Consider the following 22787-nt stretch of genomic DNA (forward strand, 5'->3'; position numbering starts at 1 on the left):
CTATCTTGGCTGCCCCCAAATTGTCAACCAACTGTGCTTAATAGATTTGGTATTATTTCTGGATGTGTGCTTTATTCTCGAGCAGTTAAAAATGCAGACATATCTTTGCCATGGTAGATTTTATTTAGAGGATGACCTCGTTCCCTCTTGCCCTCCCTGCTCTCAGATCCTTGCCACATCTCCACACAGTGAAGCTGGCAGCATCTTCTGAATTTTTCTTTTTTACTGTATATTAGAAAGAACTGCTGTGTGTGACCTGAAATGTGCTTCCTCTTCCAGGTCATGCCTGTGAGGCTTTCACGGCATATAACCTACTTTTGTTATGTCCCTAAGGCAAGTTGTAGAAAAGATTCGAAGTTCCATCTCTGTTGACCCTGGCCAAGGCTTCTGGGCCCTTTGAGCTCAGCTTGCTTAGAGCAGTGCTGGTCAGATTGCTTCTGTGGTCCTTTCATGCTGTGATTTCTCAAGTCCCCACTGTAGGCCCTGGAAAGTGACATGTGGCTCTCAGTCTGGACAGCAGAGGGCGTACTGTTCTTTCTCTCTCTCTCTCTCTCTCTCTCTCTCTCTCTCTCTCTCTCTGACTACTTGTAGCTGCAGTTGATGTTCCTGATGATGGGAAGGAGCCAGGAGGATGCTAGGAATTCAAAGGACATTTCATACCCTGTCTCCAGCTCTCCAATACCCAGGTGCTTTAGAAAGTAGGAACTTTTGATATCATAAGAATAAGTCCCATAATTCTCTGAAGAGCTTCATGCTGTCTTGAGTACTGGCTCCTAGAGTTGGTGCGCCACAGGATGGAGAGAGGGCACATTTACTAGGCACTTGTATAATAGGAACTTGGTACTTTCAGTGCACTTCCTCTGCCCTCCAGCCATTCTTTGAATGATGTACTGTCATCCTAATAGTATATAGGGCTTAGGGGTTAAGTGACATGCCTGGCTCTCTGAGACTTCTGTAGGCTTCTGAAAAATCGTTTTAAAATATTTTATTTAAATAATTTTTTTCATTTATTTTACATACCGACTGAAGTCCCCTACTCCTTTTCCTTCCAGTCCAGATCCCCCACCTTCTGCTTCCCAATCCCCACTCCCTTCCACTCTTCTGCCAGTCTCCATTCAGAAAGGGGCTGGCCTCCCATGGGCTTGAACAAACCATGGCACATCAAGTTGAGGTAGGACTGAACTCCCCTTGTGTCAAGGCTGGGCAAGGTAATCCAGCATGGGGAACAGGTTCCCAAAAGCCATCTAAGTGCCAGGGACAGGTCCTGATCTTACTGCTGGGAGCCTTACAAAGAGACCAGACTACACAACTGTCACACACATGCAGAGATTGGTCACATGGAAGCCTAACTGTAGGTCCAGAGTCCATGAGCTCCCGTGAACTCAGGTCAGCTGTCTCTGTGGGTTTCCCCTTTATGACCTCCTCTGGCTCATATAATCCCTCCTCCTGTCCTTTAACAAGACTCCTAGAGCTCAACCCAGTGCTTCTCAAAGATCATTTTGCCATAGTGATTTTTCACTTCTCCCACTGTCTTTCAGACCTAGCCATCTTAAGAGATATTCCACCTACCCTTTAAAAACAGCTCACAAAAGAATCCCATTTTAATACCCAGTTAAAAGGCTTCATTCTTGAAAGAATGGATGAGTATATGCCATGAGAGAGCCAGCAGAGCCTTAAGCTCATGTCTGTTAATTCCCCCAACTTGCTTGCCTTCTACCAAGACATATTCCTTCCTCTTTCCACCCAAAGTCTCAACAGTTGAAGCTGATGGTGAAGAGCTGGAGTGCCTGGAGTGCCCAAGTGAGGCCTAAGAGGGGAATTAGGCTGTCTTTGTTCCCTAACTTCCTGAGGCCTTTGAGATTCTAGATGGGAGATTTTTCTCTGGCAAGAACTTTCCTCACTTTTTTTTTTCATAGCATATAATCACCCATGCTTCCAAATTTGAAGTCTTTAGACTGGGACTCTTTCGAGCTGTTTTTAAAAGGTAGGCAGAATAGCTCATAGGATGGCTAAGTCTCAAAGTCAGTGGGAGACTCCGGTGAAAAACCCCTATGGCAAATTGATCTTTAAGAATCTTATAGAGGTCTCAGAGAGTCCTGAGTTTCCTTTCTTTACCCCTGACACAGCCTGTCTATGCACCCTTGTTGAAATAGATTGTAGTTGTGGGTGAACCTCAAACGGCACAGTTGCTTTGCTTCTAGGAGCTGTTTGGATGGTAACTCCAATCCTTTAACACTAGACACTCATTTTAGCCCAAGATGCTCATGTCTGAGATCAAGTTCAAGAGAAGCAATAGCACATCCAACTCTCATGCCAGTGTTGATGCTAACTCAGTGGCTTTTAAAACTTAACTGCACCAGAATCACCTGAAGAGCACGGATTACTGGGCTATGTCCCCAGAATTTCAGATTCAGGAGGTCTGGAATTCAGCTGGAGGCAAAACTCGTCTCTCAGGTTGCTAGGTGGTGCAGATGGTGCTTGCTGGGCCCTCAAAAGGAGAAGCCCTGCACTGAGTGGGAGCAGGTGGAGTCACTTGCATGTCCTCTCTGGTTCTCTTGCTCTCTTTTATTTCTTTATTTAATGTTTTATTTTGTTATATTTGTTTAAAAACTTTAACTTAAAGGGGAAAAAGACAGCTCAGCACTTGGCCTAGACAGTTCAGCACATCCTTGTTGAATGCGTGGTTGAGTAAACTGACATATGCAATGGACAGTGCGTCTATACAGGCATGGATGTCATTATTATATGCTCATCTCTGTAAACTTAGTCTTCTGAGAGGTGGGTAGTCATTTTCAGATCGCATAGAGATTGTTTAGAAATCATGAAGTATGCAGTTGGATGAGAACTAGAGATGCTAACGTTTTGTGTACATGTGTGCTTTGTAAGATCCCCACCTTCAGACGACCAACTGCCTCTTCAGCACGCATTCAACTCTTGCTACTCTTAGTACTTCCTGGAGCCTGGCATTAGAGCTAAAGTCCGGATTCAGTAAATAAATGTAAAATTTGACAATGTATCATGGGTGATGTGTACTTTATATCGCACACACAAGAAGTCACATGTCCCTTGCCTGCTCTGCCATTTGTGATTTCAATATTGACCATTAGATAAAGATGATAATGGCCCAATGTTTTTTTTTTTTTTTTTTTTTGTAAAGTTACTTTCTTCTTTGTAACAAAATAGTGATGTCTGTGATGTCATTGTGACACCATATAAAAGTTAATTTTTCTGCTATATTTTTAAATGTTCTCAAGGCCAATTAATAGCTCTTGCTCTAATCAGTAACACTGCAGAACAATGATTTTTCCAACTTAATAATTTTGCACCAGCAAATTTTGCACTAGCTGATACTCGGTTACACAGTTTTTCTTTATCAGCAGGACTGGTTGGTATTCTTTAATACTAGTCTCGATTCTTTACTGTTAATTCCCAACTTTAAAGCAAGGGATTGATTTTATAGGCATTTTAAGCAGGCACTCTTTAAAAATGTTCTTATACTTCAATGGATTTTCATGAATTCAATATTTAAATCAACTCCATTTTATATTTCCTTTATGTTCTATTTGTTTCATGTGCATTGTATTAAAATGTTAGCCAGTGATAGTTTCTTGTAATTTACTTCTATATCTATTTATGTAACTTTACCAATTTTTGAGTGGGATTTCCTTTTTTGACAGCAAGATTTGTCGGCTTGTATTGTAATTTTCTCACCCCAAATGTCAACTGTTCACTTCACTAACAAGCTCTTGTTTCTTTTATTGAATCTTCTTTTGAGGGGGATAGTATTAGGCATGAAAATCCTGCCACTTGGAATGTCTATTGGGGGGGACAGTGGCAATGCTTACAGACCCTTTCTTTTTCTTTTTTCTTTTCTTTCTTTCTTTTTTTTTTTTTTTTTTTTTTTGGTTTTTCGAGGCAGGGTTTCTCTGGGTAGCTTTGCCCCTTTCCTGGAACTCACTCGGTAGCCCAGCCCAGGCTGGCTCGAACTCACAGAGATCCGCCTGCCTCTGCCTCCTGAGTGCTGGGATTAAAGGCGTGCGCCACCACCGCCTGGCCAGGTTACAGACCCTTTCAATGGCTTACTAGTTCTTGATTTTGATACTGAAAATTTAGGTAATGAATATTCAGATAGTATGGGCTTTCTTTACTTTGAAAAAGAATGGAATTTATTCAAAACTGCTAAGAGAATAGATTCTAAGTGCTCTCACCAAAAAAAAAAAAAAAAAAAAAAAAAAGTAGTAAGTATGTAATTAGATCAATTTGCTATTCCACAATGTATGTACATTTTAAAAGATGTTGTACACTATGTAAGTGTAAAAATAGTTACCATAATAGTTACTACTGATAAACCAAGTGAAGTTTAAAGTTTCATTTGGTTATTTTATGATCCAGGTTGATTTTAGTCAATTTTTATGCTAATCTAATTACTTTCTTTGAGATATGTCTTGTCTGTCTTGTTTTTAATGTAGATTGATCATTTTGGATTTTATAATACAAAAACTTTTAAGCAGCGGTACCTAATATCTGATAAATACTGGAAGACATATGATGGTGTAATACTTTTCTACACTGGCAATGAAGGGGATATTACCTGGTTTTCAAATCATACGGTATGTGGTATGTGCACTTTTGTGAGGGTCACTTAAACAATTTGCCTTATACTATGATGAGCTGGAGAATGTTTTCTGAGATCAATCTTGAAACTTCTTTTTCCCTTTGTGGCATTGAGAATTGAACCCAGGGCCTTGCACATGCAGAGGAAATGTCCAACTGCTGACCTGTATCCCAAGGCCTCTTTCATTTTTAATTTTGAGGCATGGTCTGACTAAGCCACCCAGGCTGGCTTTGAACTCACTATAATCCATCCAGGCACTACATCAATTTGCAATCCTCTTACCTTAGTCTCACAAGTAGCTGGGATTACAGGCCTGTACTACCAGGTCCTGGTTATTATTATTGTTCTTAATTATAAAGCTATTAAAAAGAAAGAAAAACTCACTAATAATTCAAAAAATAACAAATTTATGCAAATAAACAAGTCTACAAAGAATAAATATAGATATTCAAGAGGACTCCATGTTTGGCTTAGTGGAATTGTAAGTGAAAAGAACAAAATTCTATTTTTAGAAAACTGAATTTTAATTAAAAAAAACTCAATTTAGTGTATATAGAGGCTTTTGAATTTCTTTCTTTTTTTGGTGCAGAGATTTAAGACAGGTCTCTCTGCACAGTCCTGGCTGTTCTGGAACTCATTATTTAGACCAGGCTGGTCTAGAACTCATAGAGATCCGCCTGTCTCTGTCTCCTGAGTGCTGGGATTAAAGGTGTGCACCACCATGCCCAGCATAAATTGTGTGTTTTGATTATGGCCTCCACTAGATAAGTATAAGGGCTGGACTTTTCACACACTTATTTGGCATTGTGCATTTGGAGTTTAGTATTATATTAAGCATGTAGTAGGTGCCCAATATATATTTGTTATAAATGAACAAAACAAAAGCAAAAGTGTAAGCAAATGTAAGAAGATGCAAGTTTCACCACCATGTAGGGAGGGCAGAGGTGAAGCTGGTGGTGTATTTTAGTTGATCTTCCTGTTCGTTCACTTTTTTTATACTCATAAGTATTAACATAGTAGGACCATTAACTTGCTTCCATGCCTGTGTTTCTGGTTACCTTTCATTATACTTAAATCCATTAATAAAACTTAAATTAGAGCAAATGAAAAGATGATATCTTCTTTCTTGGCATATCAGGAACCTGTGAGTAGAAAATGTCAAATTTCTATCAAAAATACAGGCTCAATTGTGGTAAAGTAGAAAATATCATATTATCCAGAATGGAAGTATCTGCCATGGTGCCTGGTATTCAGGAACCTGCAGAAAATGCTTGCTCCGTGAGCTCAATTGAAATAAAGATGTGAATTCACTCATAGTTCCTCATTTGTGATTTGTTAACCCTCTCTTACAAGTGTTAAGAGTCTAAATATGTAGAAAGTAGAAGAAAGGTGATCCAGGACCTGAGTCAGTGACAGCTGGAATCAAGTCTCATTGCCCCTCAGATTCCCGCTGTTACTCTGTGAGAAACCAGGACTGCCTCATCTCTTCTCTCTTCTTTAGATGTGATTTCCCTTTTGTGCCAGAGCCACAGGGCAACTTCTCCTGCTCTTTAATCTAAGCAGAGAGCTGGTCCTGCCTCCAGCAGACCCCACTGCTGTACAGGCTCCGCAGTGGGAGTTAAGGCTTGCAGAGCAAACTCTGTCATTAGAAGGGCAGGAATGAAAAGACACTCAGTGTAGGAGCAGTTCCAGAGAGTTGACCAGAAAGAGATCCCAGAAGGGCAGATTCTCACTCTCCCTAGTCCTAGACAGCTTCCTTTGCAAACTAAAATATCACCTCTGCGGGCAGATTTCCTGAGAGATTGTATAGTAGTGAAGATGTTAGCCAGATGCAGAGGTTTCAGTTCTTATTTTGTTACTTGGTTGTTTAAATTTGGATAAGCTTTTCACTCTACAGTTCAGTCTTCCCATCTGTTAAATTGGTATATTAAGAATATCTATTTCCTAGTGTTGTTATGAAAATTAAATAAAATTAAGGAACTTGTAGAAATATAGTGTTATGTCATGAGATATTTGTACACTGTGTGAAGATATATTGCTGTGATTGGTTTAATAAAGAGCTGAATGATCAATAGCTATGCACGAGGTATAGGAGGGACTTCCGGGCAGAGAGAGGAAGTAAGAGGAGATATTGAGATGCAGAGGAAATGCCAACAGACATGGAGGGAGTCAGACATATAGAATGAAAGAAAGGAAAAAGCCACATGGTAAAACACAGGTTAATAAAAGCAGGTTAATTTAAGTTATAAGAGCTAGTGGGAAAAGCCTAAGCTAAGGCTGACATTTCATAATGAGTAAGACATCTCTGTGTCTGTTTGAGGCTGGTAGCAGAAAAGAAAGTCCATCTACAGTGTTAATACATGTTAACACATTACTTAGTCCTCTTTTGAAAAGTAAAAATGCCCTTTAAATGGATGCAAGCAAATAATCGCTAATTGTATCATGCATCTGTTCGGTTAAGCTGCTTCCTGTCAAAACCTGAGGTCAGCTCCACAGAGGTCTGCTTCTACTCTTAAGACACTCATAGTCTGGTGCTGTAAGACATACATGTGAGTTCCTGTTGCAGCAGGTAGAAGAGTTCTTTGCAGTACTCCAGTGTTGAGCGGAGATGGACAGCTCTGCTGGGCTGGGGATGCAGAGGAGGATGTGCTGAGCTGGATGTGGCTGGACCTGGGATATGTGGCTGGAATGAGCAGCTCTGTGAAAGAGAAGTGGGGTCTTGAAAACCCCAGATATCAGGCTGACATGTCCATTATCCCCACAGGTAGCTCTTTTAATTCCTTAGAGATTGCTCTAAACAACCAAAGCCATTTTGAGGTTCCTATGCCTTGTTAGGGAATAGTAACATGTTAAACACCAACAGCATTAATTAGGAATGCCATGGCTTTAATCCATGATAACCATCTAATCAACTTTTGCTGTCTTTTTGGGATGCTTTCTTAGGAAGGATTCAGAGGGCACCATCCAGTCAAAGAGAAAGAGGCAGATGATTAGTGAGAAGCCATCAGTGTGGGGGGAGTAAGGGAGTCTAGTGGGCCTTGGTGACTGCCCTGCATTACAGCCTGTATTCAGTCTTGGCTCTGCCACCTGTGTGAACACTGAGTCTTGGGTCTCAGTGTCCTTGTCTGTAAAACCACAGTGCCTGATTCTTGTTTATTGTGCTAATTAGGTGAATTATTACATGTAGTGAGTGGTTATAACAGTATCTGACACGTTGTAAGCAGGAATTAATAACTGCTATATATATATAAGTTTAAAATCCTGAGGGAGTTTGGTGTGAGTATCAGAAGAGGAGGTCACATTTGTTGTCATTGGACAATGAAAGCCTAGTCTTTGCTCTTTGTTTGAGATAGGCTCATCATCGTGAGCTCAGGCTAATTTGGAAGTTACTATGTTGTACAGGTTGGTTTGTGCTAGGGGCTGGGAGCTCCTCTGTCTCTCTCTACTCCTGGTGCTACCGCACTTGGCCATGGAACCCATTTTCATTGGTTTCACTCTAAGATAGTGTGGTGTGATGTTCAAAAGTGCAACAAGGATCACATATCTGTGCAACACACACAAATTGCACCATTTTTCCCCCCAGAGAACTCTTTCTGGTGTGGTTTAATATCTATTTTATATTAGATACAAAATGTCTGCAAAAGTTCAATGTGATATATTTTTACACCCTAATTTTACTCCTGGATTTGTGAACTCTTTCCAGGGGTTCATGTGGGATGTGGCCGAGAAGCTGAAAGCTTTGTTGGTGTTTGCTGAACATCGATACTATGGGGAGTCCCTTCCCTTTGGTGATGATTCATTCAAGGTAAGTACACATTTTTTTTTTTTTAAAGGTTGTCCTTTTAGGGGCTGAATAGGACAGGGTCTCATGTATCTAAGTGTGTCCTACCTTCACCTTCAAGTGCTAAGACTGCAGGTATGCAGTGGACAGCATGTCTGGTTTTATGTGGTTCTGGGCTTGAACCTAGGGCTTCATACTTGACAGGCAGCCATCTTCCAACACAACTGCATCCCAACCACTGTTCATGTTTTTCATTTTCTTCTTTCTCCTCCTCTTTACGGTTTTTGAGACATAATGGCATTAGATAGCTCATGTTAGCCTTGAACTCATGATTCTTCTTTGTCAGCTTGCCAAATACCGGGACTACAGGTATGTGAACTGTCACCAGTCCCAGAAGGTTATTTTGCTCACCTGGAGAGTAATTGTGGATGGGAAAGAATTCTGGTTTCTGGCAGATCTTCTTTTCCTTCCATGTCCAAGAGCAGCTAGTTATGGCAGAAGCCAGGCAGGAGCAGTAGCAAGTGGAAACTCCACCGTGACAGTCCCTGGCCAGCTGTGGGTTTTGGGACCCTAAGCCCCATGGGTTACAGTCCCCCTGCAGATCTTGGGTACTGGGACCCTTGGCTCTTGGCAGCAGTTAATATAACAGCTCTTATCCTAGGGTTTAAGACCTTGGCCTGGGAGACTTGACAGTTGTCTGGAATGCTTCTGGTGACCCAGACCTTCTCCCGACTTTTATCAAGCAACCTTTTATTAGATCTCCACTCTCTGACATAATTAGTTCTGCTTTTCTGCTTGCACTGGCCACTCTTGGGACTCCACTCACAAGGAGTTCATCAGAGGAGCGATAAACTGGTGTGAATGCCTGGTGAGAGGCTTCTGTTCCTTTCTCTCCTCCTACATTGCCCAAAGTGCCTGCTTGAGTTTGTGGCATAGCCGCTAACTTCTCTCAACACTGCAGCCATTTCTGAGGACCTGACCTGGGTAGTCATGGAGCATCACGTTTTCCACATTTTTGTTGACTAGAACCCAGTCAGTAGGTCTAGTGCAAGCATAAAAAGGGGAAATTGGGTTGCATCTTTGAAAGGAAGGAGTGTGAAAAATTTACAGATGTATTTTCAAAATACCCATTAGCCTTCCAAGTTCAGTATTATTTCATGTTGGAGAGGGAAATGGACCCACACAGAGAGCAGAACCATCGTGGAGTTTGCTGAGTGGGTTTCCTTTTTTTTTTTTTTTTGGTGACAAATGTCTTGCATGGGCTTTTCTCCTCATGCATTGTTTTCCTTCTAGTTTTTACAGCTGTCTGAGTGGTGAAGAGAAACAGGCTCTGTCCTGTAGAACTGATGAACACCAGGCATGAAGGAGAGTTATATTTTCAGTGTCAGACACTTGGCAGCAATTTAAAAAAGTGTCTCATACACAGTGAAAGTTCTTCCACAACCTTATTTTTTACTTCAGAAACAAAGTTATCCTTCAAACCTCATAAGATCATTGACATCCACCCACAAAACAAGACCTGTGCTTCAGGCTGCTGGCTTGGGAAGGCTACCTGCAGGAATGCCCTGGGTGCCCATGTTCTCCCTCCAGGCCAATGTTGTATATTCCAGGGGACTTCAAGCATATGATGGCAGGACCACTGCCATGTAAGCAAGTAGGCCAAGAGCTATGACTTAACAATTCCCATTGGTGCTCATGAGAAATTTCTGCATATCTCACTCAGCCATAGGCTGGTTGCTTTTGTAAATGTACCTCAATTGTTTTATGTTTGTGAGAAAGAAAATGAAGGAGCCTTACAAATGTAAAATAAAAATTATAAACCACATCGAATAGTTGTTTAAAGTTTTTGACAAAATCAGCACTGTGGCAGCAGATTTTGTGCGGTAAAAATCCTCAATTAAACAAGTCAAGTTATATCTGCTGCTGGAAAGTAGTGTTTGGAGATGTGCTTAGTCTTGCTTTATGTATTGCATTTTTCAGTAAACTTACACACACACACACACACACACACACACACACACAGAGAGAGAGAGAGAGAGAGAGAGAGAGAGAGAGAGAGGAGAGAGAGAGAGGGAGAGAGATTCCACTTAATGCAAAATGTATTATGTTCTACAAACTTCACTTTTTGTGAGTTGTTGAAACCACAACACCCTGTGATTTGACTGGGTGTTTTGACTCAACATTTTAGAAATTCTAGTTGGAGAAAAGTTTACACGACTCAAGTTCTGTTCTGGACATAAGCTGTGTCTGAGCTGTGACTGGCTCCACATTTACATCTGTGTTCTTCCTCCCAACCCTCAGGATTCCAAGCACTTGAATTTTCTGACATCAGAACAAGCTCTGGCTGATTTTGCAGAGTTAATTAGACACTTGAAAAGAACTGTCCCCGGAGCCGATGGTCAACCTGTCATTGCCATTGGGGGCTCCTATGGCGGTGTGCTTGCAGCCTGGTTCAGGATGAAATATCCTCATTTAGTAGTGGGGTAAGTACATTTGGGTTGGACTTGAGCACTTTTTTTTTTTTTTCTTCTCCAAGATAGTATTTCTCTGTGTAACAGCCCTGGCTGTCCTGGAACTCAGTTTGTAGACCAGGTTGGCCTCAAACTCACAGATATCCACCTGCTTCTGCCTTCTGAGTGCTGAGATTAAAGGCATGCACCACCATGCCTGCCTCCACAGCACTTCTTATGATCAAGACAAACTTAGAGATTCATTCTGGGTCAAGCATGTTCCATGCTGTTGTACAGATGTTTCTGGATCCCATCTCATAAACAGCTGTGTTATTTTTCTAATCATCTTGTTAAGGCTCAGTTTCTATTTTATTTTCTAAAATTATTTTTTAATTATGAATAATATATAAAATAATTATAAAACTATTTTTGTTTAAATGCAGTTTTTTATTAGTTTGTTATTGAATCTTCTACACAATGTGTTTTCATCATTGTCACCCTTCTCTCCCAACCCCTTCCTGGCTCATCCCTTCTTCCCTGTCTTACAAAACTTGTGGTCTCCTCTTCTTCCTCCTCTTCCTCCCCCCTCCTCCTCTACACCCATCAAGTCCCACTTGAGCTACCCACATACTTTTGGATACGTGGCCTTCTCCTGGAGGGTGGCTGAGCTACCATTGGCCATACTTTTAAAGATAACTGACTCTCCCTGCCCTAGCAACCGTCCATTGCCGGTTAGAGACGGGCTCACCTGCCGCCTCCTCGCTCCGTGCTAGGATGTTGTCTGGCTTGAGCGGTTGTTTAGCTGAGTCACATTTTCTTCTTTCCTCCCGTCATTTCTCTGATTGTTCAGAGCTCTTGCAGCTTCTGCCCCTATCTGGCAGTTTGAAGACTTGACGCCCTGTGGTGTGTTTATGAAGATCGTAACTGAAGATTTTAAGAAAGGTGGTGTGAAATGTTCGGAGAGCATCCTCAGGTCTTGGGGTGCCATTAACCGACTCTCCAATACAGGTAAGCTTTACCTAAATGAATGGACTTACATTGTGTGTGTGTGTGTGTGTGTGTGTGTGTGTGTGTGTGTGTGTGTGTGTTTTAAATTGAACTTCACTTGTTCAACACTTCCACTTAATTAAAAAAATATATTTTATGTATACGGGTTTTCTGCCTGCATGTATACCTATGTACAATGTGTGTGCCTGATGTCCACCAAGGTCAGTAGATGCCGTCTGATCCCCTGGTACTAGAGTTACAAATTGTTGTGACCCACCTTGTGAGTGCTGGGAATTGAACCTTGGTCCTCTGGAAAAGCATCCAGTGCTGAGCCATTTTTTCCCCAACTCCCGAACCCACTTTTTAAAATGCACACATTTTATTAAAGCACATTATAAATCTTAAAAATAAGAGAAATCAAAATTCATGGACTGATGAATTGCTTGATGTAATTATCATCTAGATCAATAGAGAACATTATCAGGCTCTCAGAAATCCGATGGCATTCTTAGTCACATCAGCACACTTGCATATCCACCAGTATCCTAATGACATCATCTTAGGTTGATTTTACTTGTTCTTGAATTTTTCACTAATTGGAATTGTACAATGTATACATGTAGGGGTTTTCGGCCTGGTATCTTTTGTTCAGTGCTCTATGTTAGCTGTACCCATTCATTTTATGTGGTTGCTTATTCATCCACAATGTTCTGTAGTATTCTTATTTATTTTAAATAAAAATATTAAATATTTTTAATCAAAATGAGAAGTAATAAAGAATATTAATTTTGGTAAACCCCATGATGAAGTTTAATTGATCTGTCATGGAGGTATCAGATTGTGTTAAAGCATTCTGCTAAGTGGTGCAAAAATTCTTGGTGAAATGGCATAGACAATTGTATTTTCTGTGATGCAAAGTGAAGAACAAGGCATCTGTAAAGACTTACATTGACTAGCGCTTTTCAGCTTTTAGCAATGTCACTCTGTCTCCAGGCAGTGGTCTACCATGACTCCCCAGAGCCCTTTACCTAATGTCACTCTGTCTCCAGGCAGTGGTCTACCATGGCTCCCCAGAGCCCTTTACCTAATGTCACTCTGTCTCCAGGCAGTGGTCTACCATGACTCCCCAGAGCCCTTTACCTAATGTCACTCTGTCTCCAGGCAGTGGTCTACCATGGCTCCCCAGAGCCCTTTACCTAATGTCACTCTGTCTCCAGGCAGTGGTCTACCATGGCTTACCAGAGCCTTTCACCTGTGCAACCCTCTAAACTCTGAGGACATCCAACGCCTGAAAGACTGGCTCTCTGAGACCTGGGTGAACCTGGCCATGGTGAACTACCCGTACCCGGCCAACTTTTTAAAGCCTTTGCCTTCTTGGCCTGTCAAGGTAACAGGACAATACCCTGTCCTCATTTATAAATTACTTTGTGGCTTTCATCAGAAGAAAAAATACTGATTATCCAGGGGCTCCGTGGAGCTAGCAATTTGGGGCTGGAATCCTGATTTCAGCCATTTTCTGATTTTGTTACCCTGGGCATTTTAGATAACCTTTCTTAGTCTTAGCTTCCTTTTCTGAGAATTTGAGATAAAAACGCATCAGTATTATGTAAGACCAGTGTTTGGTGTTAATGGAATAATTACCAAATCCCAGGCTGTACTTGTATATGTAGCTTATCCAATTTTATGATCTATGTACTATGTCTGAATGTGTGCAACACGTGGTGGAAACTTGAAAAATGACCACTTTATTGAAGTGCTAAGATTATTCAGTGAGCTGCTAAAAATTCTAAATGCTACACACCATGAAGAGTAATCACTATTCTGAACAGCAGAATGGGAAGGGTACCTTCTAAGTGTCAATGGGAGGACACGGCCTTAGGCTGCTGCTAACCCACCAGCATCCTGGACAAAGGTCCTCTTCCCCCTTGAGTTAGTTGCCCTGTCTTTGCTTGTCTGCCTCAGGAAATAAAAAGATATCAATGGTTGCAAATGCTTATGGTAAGATCCAAATAATATGGACCTGAGAACTGTGAAGACATTGATTTATAAGTTCTACAAGTGCATGGACACTGTTTTAGTTAGGGCTTTTATTGCTGTGAAGAGACACCATGACCACAGCAATGCTTATAAAGGAAATTGGGATGGCTTGTTCACAGTTCAGAGGTTTAGTCCATTATTATGTTGGGACATGGTGGCATGCAGGCAGACAGGGTGCTAGAAAAGGAGCTGAGAGTTCTACAACTTTTATTTTTTTTCACAATTTTTTTTTTAAATTTTTTGGAGCTGAGGACCGAACCCAGGGCCTTGTGCTTGCTAGGCAAGTGCTCTACCCCTGAGCTAAATCCCCAACCCCCTACATCTTGATTTGAAGGCAACAGGAAGAGAACTGAGACACTAAGCATGGCTTGAGCATATATGAGACCTCAAAGCCTGCCTTCACAGTGGCACACTTCCTCCAAGGCCACACTTCCTCCAACAAAGTCATACCTCCTAATAGTACCACTCCCTATGAACTTATGGGGGGCAATTACATTCAAACTACCATAAATAATTTATATAAAATTAAGTTCTTCTTATATTTTAAAGATTCATTTATTGTACATGTTCTTTAAGTAATACCTTGTTAAGAACCAAGAGTTTTAAAAAGCAAAAGATGGTCATGTTTTGAGGATACTTTTTTCATTTTTCTTTATTAAGAAATTTTCTACTCATTCCACATACTATCCACAGATGCCCCCATCTCCCTCTTCCCACTGCCAGCCCTCTCTCCTAAGCCACCCTAAATCCCCACATCTCCCAAATCGAGGTCTCCCATAGGGAGCCAGCAGAGCCCAGCACACTGAGCCCAGGCAGGTCCAAGCCCCTTCCCACTGCACCAAGGCTGTGCAAGGTCACACCATAGGCACCGGATTTCAGAAGCCTGCCCATAGACCAGGGACAGATCCCGATCCCCCTGCCTGGGTGACCCCCAAACAGTTCGAGCCAAACAACCATCTTCCATATCCAGAGGGCCTAGTCCAGTCCCCTGGGCTTCCACTAGTGTGGCCGGTCATTTGAGGATACTTTTGACTCTAGGCTAGAATGGGTGCTGGAAATGAAAATTAATTAGTTATATGAGAGCCAAGTTTCAAAAGTTCTTCAACTGTCCCACTGAAATACTAAAACTATACCTTGATTAAAAATTTGCAATTAAGATAAAATAATTTCAATTGTTCTCAGAGTTATTTCTCTTTATGTATAAAGTAAAATCTTATACATAACAGGAAATTAACATGCATTGAATTAAGCTGGGTGTTGATAACACAAAGTTATTATTATTATTTTGAGACAAATTGTTATTATTTTGAGGCAAAGCTCACTTTGTAGCTTAGGGTGGTCTAGAACTGTTTTTGTAACATAGTCTGGCCTAAACTCATGACCTCCTGCCTCAATTTCTAAGTGCTGGGATTACAGGCATGCACCCCTACACCTAAGCACAAAGTTATTGAAAAGAGCTGACATTTTATAAGAGAGACATCTTTTATTTAAACCTGGATTTAAATATCAAGCTTACCTCTTTGTATTCTATTGGTATACAATGTAAAAACTACACATATATCATCACTCCCACTTGAAGAACAAATGAATTTTTAGATACTATTCTAAACAAAGATTGGCAGGCTTTATCTACAAAGAACTCTGTTGGGCCTTATGGTTTTCTGTCAGCCATGGGCAATCCGTAAATGAGTAAGAAAGGCCAATAATGCTTTGTTTATAAACGCAGGTAGCTGGCTGCATTTGTCCTATAGGTTAGTTTGCTGACTCATAATCTAGAAAGAACCATAGGGATATAGCTTTTTAGTGTTCATTTTAAAGCTTATATTATTTTGCAAAATAACTTTTTTTAACCCACAGTCGTTTTTTTAACCCAAGATCAATTCTTGACATCTTCTTTAATAATTTCTTGCCAAAATTATTCTATTTTTCTCTATTTTTGATTTTATTAAGATCATTTTGTGAGAGGGTTTTGGAGAATAGGACCCAGGGCTTTATACAGGCTATGCAAGCGTGCTACCACTGAACGACATTTCTAGCCTGAGATTGAGAAATTCTTGATTGCTTAGAATACACTTACAATTTTGTTGTTTTTTTCTGGACCCCTCCCCCCCCAATAAAATGAAAAGAACCCTCCCCCCAAACCCCACCCACTCGTCTCACAGTGGGTTCGAGAACCTCCCATTGCCGGCTTCCCCTTCCCTCCCCAGTCAGCCGCCCATTTAATTTCCGCAGATTCGTTTCCACTGCGCCTCGCCCCTAAACTGAGCTTCAGATTGCTTTCTGTTCTCTGCTCATTCTGCCTCTCCTTTCTTGACCCCCTCAACCCTCTAATCCCTGCAACACTGCCCAGCTGGGGACTGCTCTTTCACTTGGCCGGTTCCATTTAGCCAGAACTCCGCCTCTTTCTGATGCACTTCCTCCTCTTTTAAAGGGGTGACAAACAGCAGACCTGTTCTGAGTAGCCGGTAACTCAGGCTTAGCCGAGCGAGATACTGGTTGGGTTGTGAAAGAAAGCAGGCTATTTCCAATTCTGCCTGTACCATGTGCATCTCTGGAGTGTCCCTGGGCAGTGACTAAATGCCGTTTTCCACGTCAATTCAGCTATCACTCTCTCTAATTTGTCTCTGCACATTGTCCCTGTTTGCTTTTGTTTACTGGTAACAGAAGCTGCCACAGTCATGCAGAAATAATCATGGACTTGGCCGGCAGAACACAGGGAGGAAGAGAAAAAGGAAATAGAAAACCCTCTGTCATTTGACGGTTCAAGCCACATTAAAAACCACTAGGCCTCTTCTTAGCGTTAGAAGTACTTTGAAGAAGGCTGAAGTCCCTTAAATTTTGTAGTCTTTCTTTTAGCTGCTAGGCAATCAAACATGTTAGCATTTTTAGCCTCGCCTTCTGAGCATGCGGCGGATCCACACAGTGAAACAGTAAGACATAAAAGGGAAAATCTCTTCCGTTTGTCTTGGTGTTTGATAATGTATGCACCCTCTCTGGGTGGCTTAAGCGGTTTAGATGCATTCTATGAAAAGAGAGCTTTTACTGACAAAACTAATGTGATTATCTGAGGCCGTGTGAGGGGGGTGTTGAAGCCTCAGAGAAAGAAAATCTGGTCTAAAAGCTGAATGTATCGGTTTAATCCTTCTTCTAATGGAGGGACTATACTCTGCAGAGAAGATTGATCTTTTTTTTTTTTTTTTTTTTACCCAGCTTCTTCCTTTTTAAGAATTGTATCTTAGCCACCCCCCACCCCCACCTATCCCCCTTTCTTTTACTCTAATGCCTAGCCTCCTAGGTATGGCACCTAAGACTTTTAAGCAAACCATTATCCTCACTTTCTCAACCATGTGTTGGCAAGAAGGGCAGACCACACTGGAGCGCAGATCTGATCAGTGTAACGTTGCATGGATGTTCTGCTCTCTCCATTTCTTTTATTCCCGCAGCAAACTCTAGCTTTACAGCCCAGGCTAGCCTGGGACTTGTGATCCTCTGATGCCAGCCTCCCTAGTGCCAAGGCCGTATGCCACCGCACCTGGCTTCCGCACTATTTCTGTATATTTAAAAACTAGAATTATTAAAATGGACTTCCAATGTTCTTAAGAAATTCTTTCTTAGATTTACTTTTTATGTGTGTGATTGTTTTGTCTGAATGTGTGTCTGTGCACCGTGTGCATACCTGATACCCATGGAGTTCAGAAGAGAGCATCAGATCTTCAAGAACTGGAGTTATAGACAGTTGTGAACTACCACGTGGTGCTGGGAACCAAACCCAGGTCCTCTGCAAGAGCAACATGTGCTCTTAACTGCTGAGCCACCTTTCCAGTCTCCCAATTTTTAAAAAAAAGTATTTATTGAGTGTTCACTTTTATGAGGAAACAGAAAGTAAATTAAGTCTATTTGGTTCGAGTGGCTGGCACTGAGTCTCCTGTTAATCTACCATTTTAGTTTCTTTTAAACTATTGCAAATGTATTTAAATTTATACTGCAACAAAATGACTCTAAGTTTTTATAAAAGCCAAATAAACCAGGAACATATAAAGACAACCAAACAATAAAAGGAATGGGTTTATGAAAATAAATATGAATGCTGGGTCTTGGGACACAGGCTTGTAATCCTAGCTACTTGGGAGGCTGAAGCCAGAAGATTGCAAGTTTGAAGTCAGTATGAGTAACTTGGTGAACTATATTCTCTCTCTGTCTGTCTTTCTGTCTGTCTTTCATGGACATACAAATACACACACATATACATTCAAACCCAGACATATACACACTCTTTCTCACACACATAGGCACCACAGAGACAGACAGACCCACAGGCACACACACACACCAAACCAAACTAACAACACACAAAATGAGTAGCGTGATGCAGGGAATACTTGTATGCTAAGACTTCACGAAGAAGTGTCTGTTGTGATGTCACAGGCTTCCTTCCTGCTGTCTAATGAAATCACAGCCCCCCAGTAAACAACTAATAATGAAAGCGCTTGCCCTAATCAGGTGGCTAATATTTGCAAATTATTAGGGTTAAGTGGAAGTATGGAGGTTGTGCCAAAGTTGCTGATGTGTGACTCATAAATGTGACAGTTTCCTATGGTTCACCTTTAACTCAATATTTATATGCTTATGCACACTGCACAGCTGATTAAAAAGTGTGTGGCTATCTCCTTTGAATCACCGTACCCCTGAGTAGCCATGAATTAGTGTAGAGGGTGTCTCTTATTACAGGAGTGCTTTTTGAAGCTTTGGTATTCTAAATAGTATACAAGGAGACTATAGGTTTGCACTTCGTTTATATAAAGGCAGCTTGTCAGGATCTAGTCAAGGCCTTACAAGGTTTGTCTCCTTTGAACCAATAATTCCTTTAAGAAGTTATCCTGAAGTCATTAAGGGTAAAGATTGAGCCATAGAGATATGCAGGTTTGTTTGTAATAATAAAAGGTCACAATGTGCTGGGTGGTGGTGGTGCACACCTTTTTAAACCCCAGCACTCAGGAGGCAGAGGCAGATGGATCTCTGTGAGTTCAAGGCTAGCCTGGTCTACATAGATAGTTCCAGGACAGCCAAGACTGTTACACAGAGAAACCCTGGCTTGAAAAACAAAACAAAACAAAACAAAAAAGGCACAATGTTTCAAATAAGCCACCTCGAGGCTTTATCGGTTCCTCAGCTCCCCAGCCCCACTACTCCTCTATGAATTGTTTTACATTGGTGAGTGTCCTTCTGAAGGGTTGGTCAGAACTGGACCCTGTCCTCCCAGGAGGTTCTGCCCTCAGAAGGGCAGTGGGCCCAGGATTTCCCCCTAATCAGGTCGTGGAATTTCCATCAGCAGAGGCCATGTCTCTGCCTATGATGTTGTGGAGCTGCAGAAACCCAAGTATTGTTATCTGGTGCCAGCCTCCAGCCACGCTTGTGTCTTTTAGGAGACAATAACCACTCTTTGCAGAGATGCTATTCATGGGGACTCCTTTTCTTTCCTCAACAGAGGCCCAGTGTTCCTGCTCTAAGGGAGGGGGGGTGTCTAATGCCAGCATGTGAGTCATCCCCACTTTCTACTGTGCCTTCCAAGAGTTTTAGGTATTTGTACATCAGCTCCTCTTTTCTCTTGCCTCGTTTGCATCATCCACTGGCCTCATCCAGCTCACTGCTTGAACAGAGTGTTTTCCTCTGAATCTACTCTGTAATTCCAGGCTGGCCCTGGAAAGAACTGAGTCTGCCCAGGGCGCCAGATTCAGAAAGGAGTGGGGCTCTGCATTTGGTGATGGATAGAGTCCAGTACATTCCGTGATTGATTCGTGGCTTCCGTACCGTTTTGTACATTTCTAACTGCTGTAGGTCTTCAGACTGCTTTCTGAGAAAAGTCAGGTTTGTAAACGTTAGGTAACTGTTGGTTTACCATGAATAATTAAAGAAGTTTTGGAATAATAAATCACTGTTTTGACTTTTTGCTGCAACTGGCATTCCCTATGGCTTTAGGTGCAACAAGGTTGTACTTCCAGTTTGGCTCAGCTCTGTTTCCTGATGTACATCTTGAATATGGGCACGGTGGATCCTTATGACCTCACAGTTACCTTTTCCTTTAAAAATTTACATCTATGTATGTATGTATGTATGTATGTATGTGCATGTGCATGTGTATGTGTGTGTGGTGTGTCTGTGGATTTAAGTGCTATGTAATGCATCTGGAAGTCAGCTCGTGGGAGTTGGTTCTCTCCTTCTACCATGTGGGCCCTTCAGATTAAACTGAGGTTTTATAGTAAGTAGCTTTACCTACTAATCTACCATACTTGACCTCATAGTTTTTTGGGTTCAGGTGTAGCTCTGGCTTTGCTGGAACTCACTCTGTAGACCAGGCTGGTCTCAACCTCACAGAGATCCATCTGACTCTGCCTCCAGCTCTGTTATACCAAGCTCTCATAGTTAGTTTTTTAAAGGTATATTTAGTTATTTGGTTATTGTATTTGTGATTTTTCTCATATTCAGAATTTCTAAAACTTGTTCTTAGCATCTATGCACATGCCCTCTTCTTTTTGGAAAGCCTTTTTTTTGTTTTTTTGGTTTTTTTTCTAATTGAATATGTTAAAAGCTGAGAAATCTCACGGTCAAGAAAGCTATTCACTCACTGAGGAGATGCCTCAGTGGGTAAAGCATTTGCTTGTTCAAGCTTAAGGACTGCTGCTCAGATCCCTAGAATCCAAACAAAAAGCTGGGTGGATGCCATGGCCTGCAAGTCATCCCAGTACTCAGAGCAGGAGACAAGGAACTTCTGGAGCAGGCTGATTACCTAGACTGGCCAAAATTGTGCTGTCTGGGTTCAACCGTGAAACTCTGCCTTAAAAATTAGATGAAGAGGGACTTAGGAAGATGCTTGATGTCAACTCAACTTTCAGCCTCCACATGTACCTATATATATGCATGCATATGCATACACCCACATAGATGTGTGCCTCACACATGTGAATACACACACACACACACACACACACACACACACACACACACCATTAGAGAAGGGAGAGCTCTTCATATTTGCTAATATAAGAACACGAAGTACTAGTTAATAGTCCATAGAAAAATTGTTATGAATGGGTTGAGGCAATGGCTTGTTTGGCAAAGTGAATTGTTTTATAAGCATGAAGACCTGAGTTTGATCCCTGGAAACCATGTAAAAATGCTGGGTATGGTGGCTTGTCTTTGTGTTTATAATCCCAGTGCTGGGGAAGCAGAAGCAGGAGATCCCTGGGATAGTTTAGCCTAACTGATGAGCTCCAGACCAATAGGACTCTGTCTCCAAGAAAGTGAACAGTGTTTTTGAGTGTGAAACTTGAGGTGGACCTTTGGTCTCCACACTGGTACACACAAGCATGTGCTTGCACACACACACACACACACACACATACGAGGAGGGACGGAGGGAGGAAGAGGGAGGGAGGGAGAGGGGGGGGAAAGAGAGAGAGAGAGAGAGAGAGAGAGAGAGAGAGAGAGAGAGAGAGAATGAACCAAGGAGAGGCATAAAAGTTTCCCTACAATTTATTTTTTCTCTGTTTTCAAATTTCCCCTTTTCAGAAAGGCCATGTTGGAGTCTAGTCCTAGGCAGCATGGGATGGGGACTGGACACTTCCTTCCTCATTACCTTGTCCTACTTCATAGGGTATGTCTCTAGTCCAGGCTTCATCCTCCATCCAGGATCACTCTTTGAGGCAGAACAGGGCTTCTTCCTTCCCGCCTCCTTCTCCGAACTAATCTCTTCTTTTGGTAGATTTGCCTATTTTATATATTTTTTCCATATGAAATGGGAAGTGAACAGTTCACTGCAGTCACAGTAAAATGGTGACAGGGTACAATTTGGAGTAGTGGCTTTGTCATTGAAACTGTTTCTATTTTCATGAGGAAGCACTTTCCTATGAGTATAGTGCAGTGGATAGCATGTCTATTTCAGAGACAGAGAGATGTAGGAATAAATTTCAGCTTTACCTTTTGCTAGCTGGTGAACTGGAATAAAGTGATTTGACCTTATGAACAGTTTATTCTAAGCAAAGTAGTGAATAATAATCTACCTGGTAGGGTAGGTAATTTTGAAAATGAGATGATGTGTTAGTTGTAAATTGAAGGCTTAATAATCAGTAGATGTTGTTATGATTCAGCTATGATTCCATTGCTTGTGAATTTCCCCTAACATTTTATTATAAAATATTTAAATATACAGAAAGGTTAAAAAACATTGGATTGTGAACACTCATAAACATGAACATGCTAGGGAAGTACTCTACCAATGAGCTACATCTCTAACCCTTACCTCCTAATTTTATAAATAATTTTTAAGTATTTAGTTTAACATATAGAGCAACAGACTTCATTATGACATTTTCATGCATGCTTAATTTTGGCTGATTTCTCTTCCTCCTGCCCTCCATCTCTCTGTCTTCCACCCTTGCTCCTATCCACCTGCCTCCAGTGTTCCCCTTTCCAGTTTTATATTGTGATTCTTCTTTTTTGAGGGGAATAAAGATCTACATACAGCAGAATCCACAACTTTATGTGTAGTATTTGTTATGTAAGTCAGTCTGCTATGAAGATATGAGATATATTTCTGGGCCTTAGAAAGTTTCCCATTTATTCTCTGGGCTGTCCTCATTTTGACTCCTAACACAGAGTACTGCCGGAGATCTTCAGAGCTGGAATTAGACACTTGTTATAGGCGGGCTACAGGAGCATTTGTAAGCTGGGTGGTTGCATGATATGCCTCTGATCATACCACAGATGTTGGAATTAGGAACATTTTTTTTTTCACAAGAAAGCTTGCAATTTTTTCATAAAAATGTAGCCCCTCCATGAAAGTGCAAAGGAGGCTGATGGGAGCGTACAGACCAAAGAGAGAACAAGAGGGTGGCAGAGCGGCGTGGGGGGAGACAATCTT

The 22787-nt window shown here is 41.4% G+C and overlaps 1 protein-coding gene across 1 annotated transcript in view; it reads left to right on the plus strand.

Moving 5' to 3' along the window:
* Positions 1 to 4475: 4475 nt before the first annotated feature.
* Positions 4476 to 22787, plus strand: part of LOC118588087 (lysosomal Pro-X carboxypeptidase-like) — a 29168-nt gene continuing 10856 nt past the window's right edge. The window contains exons 1-5 of the mRNA XM_036194412.1: positions 4476 to 4610; positions 8319 to 8420; positions 10698 to 10879; positions 11697 to 11854; positions 13051 to 13220. Coding sequence (XP_036050305.1) covers positions 8325 to 8420; positions 10698 to 10879; positions 11697 to 11854; positions 13051 to 13220 — 606 coding nt within the window. The 5' untranslated portion in view covers positions 4476 to 4610; positions 8319 to 8324. The remainder of the gene's footprint in view (positions 4611 to 8318; positions 8421 to 10697; positions 10880 to 11696; positions 11855 to 13050; positions 13221 to 22787) is intronic.

The sequence above is a fragment of the Onychomys torridus genome, chromosome 1, assembly GCF_903995425.1.
Source record: "Onychomys torridus chromosome 1, mOncTor1.1, whole genome shotgun sequence".
NCBI classification, from domain to species: Eukaryota; Metazoa; Chordata; class Mammalia; order Rodentia; family Cricetidae; genus Onychomys; species Onychomys torridus.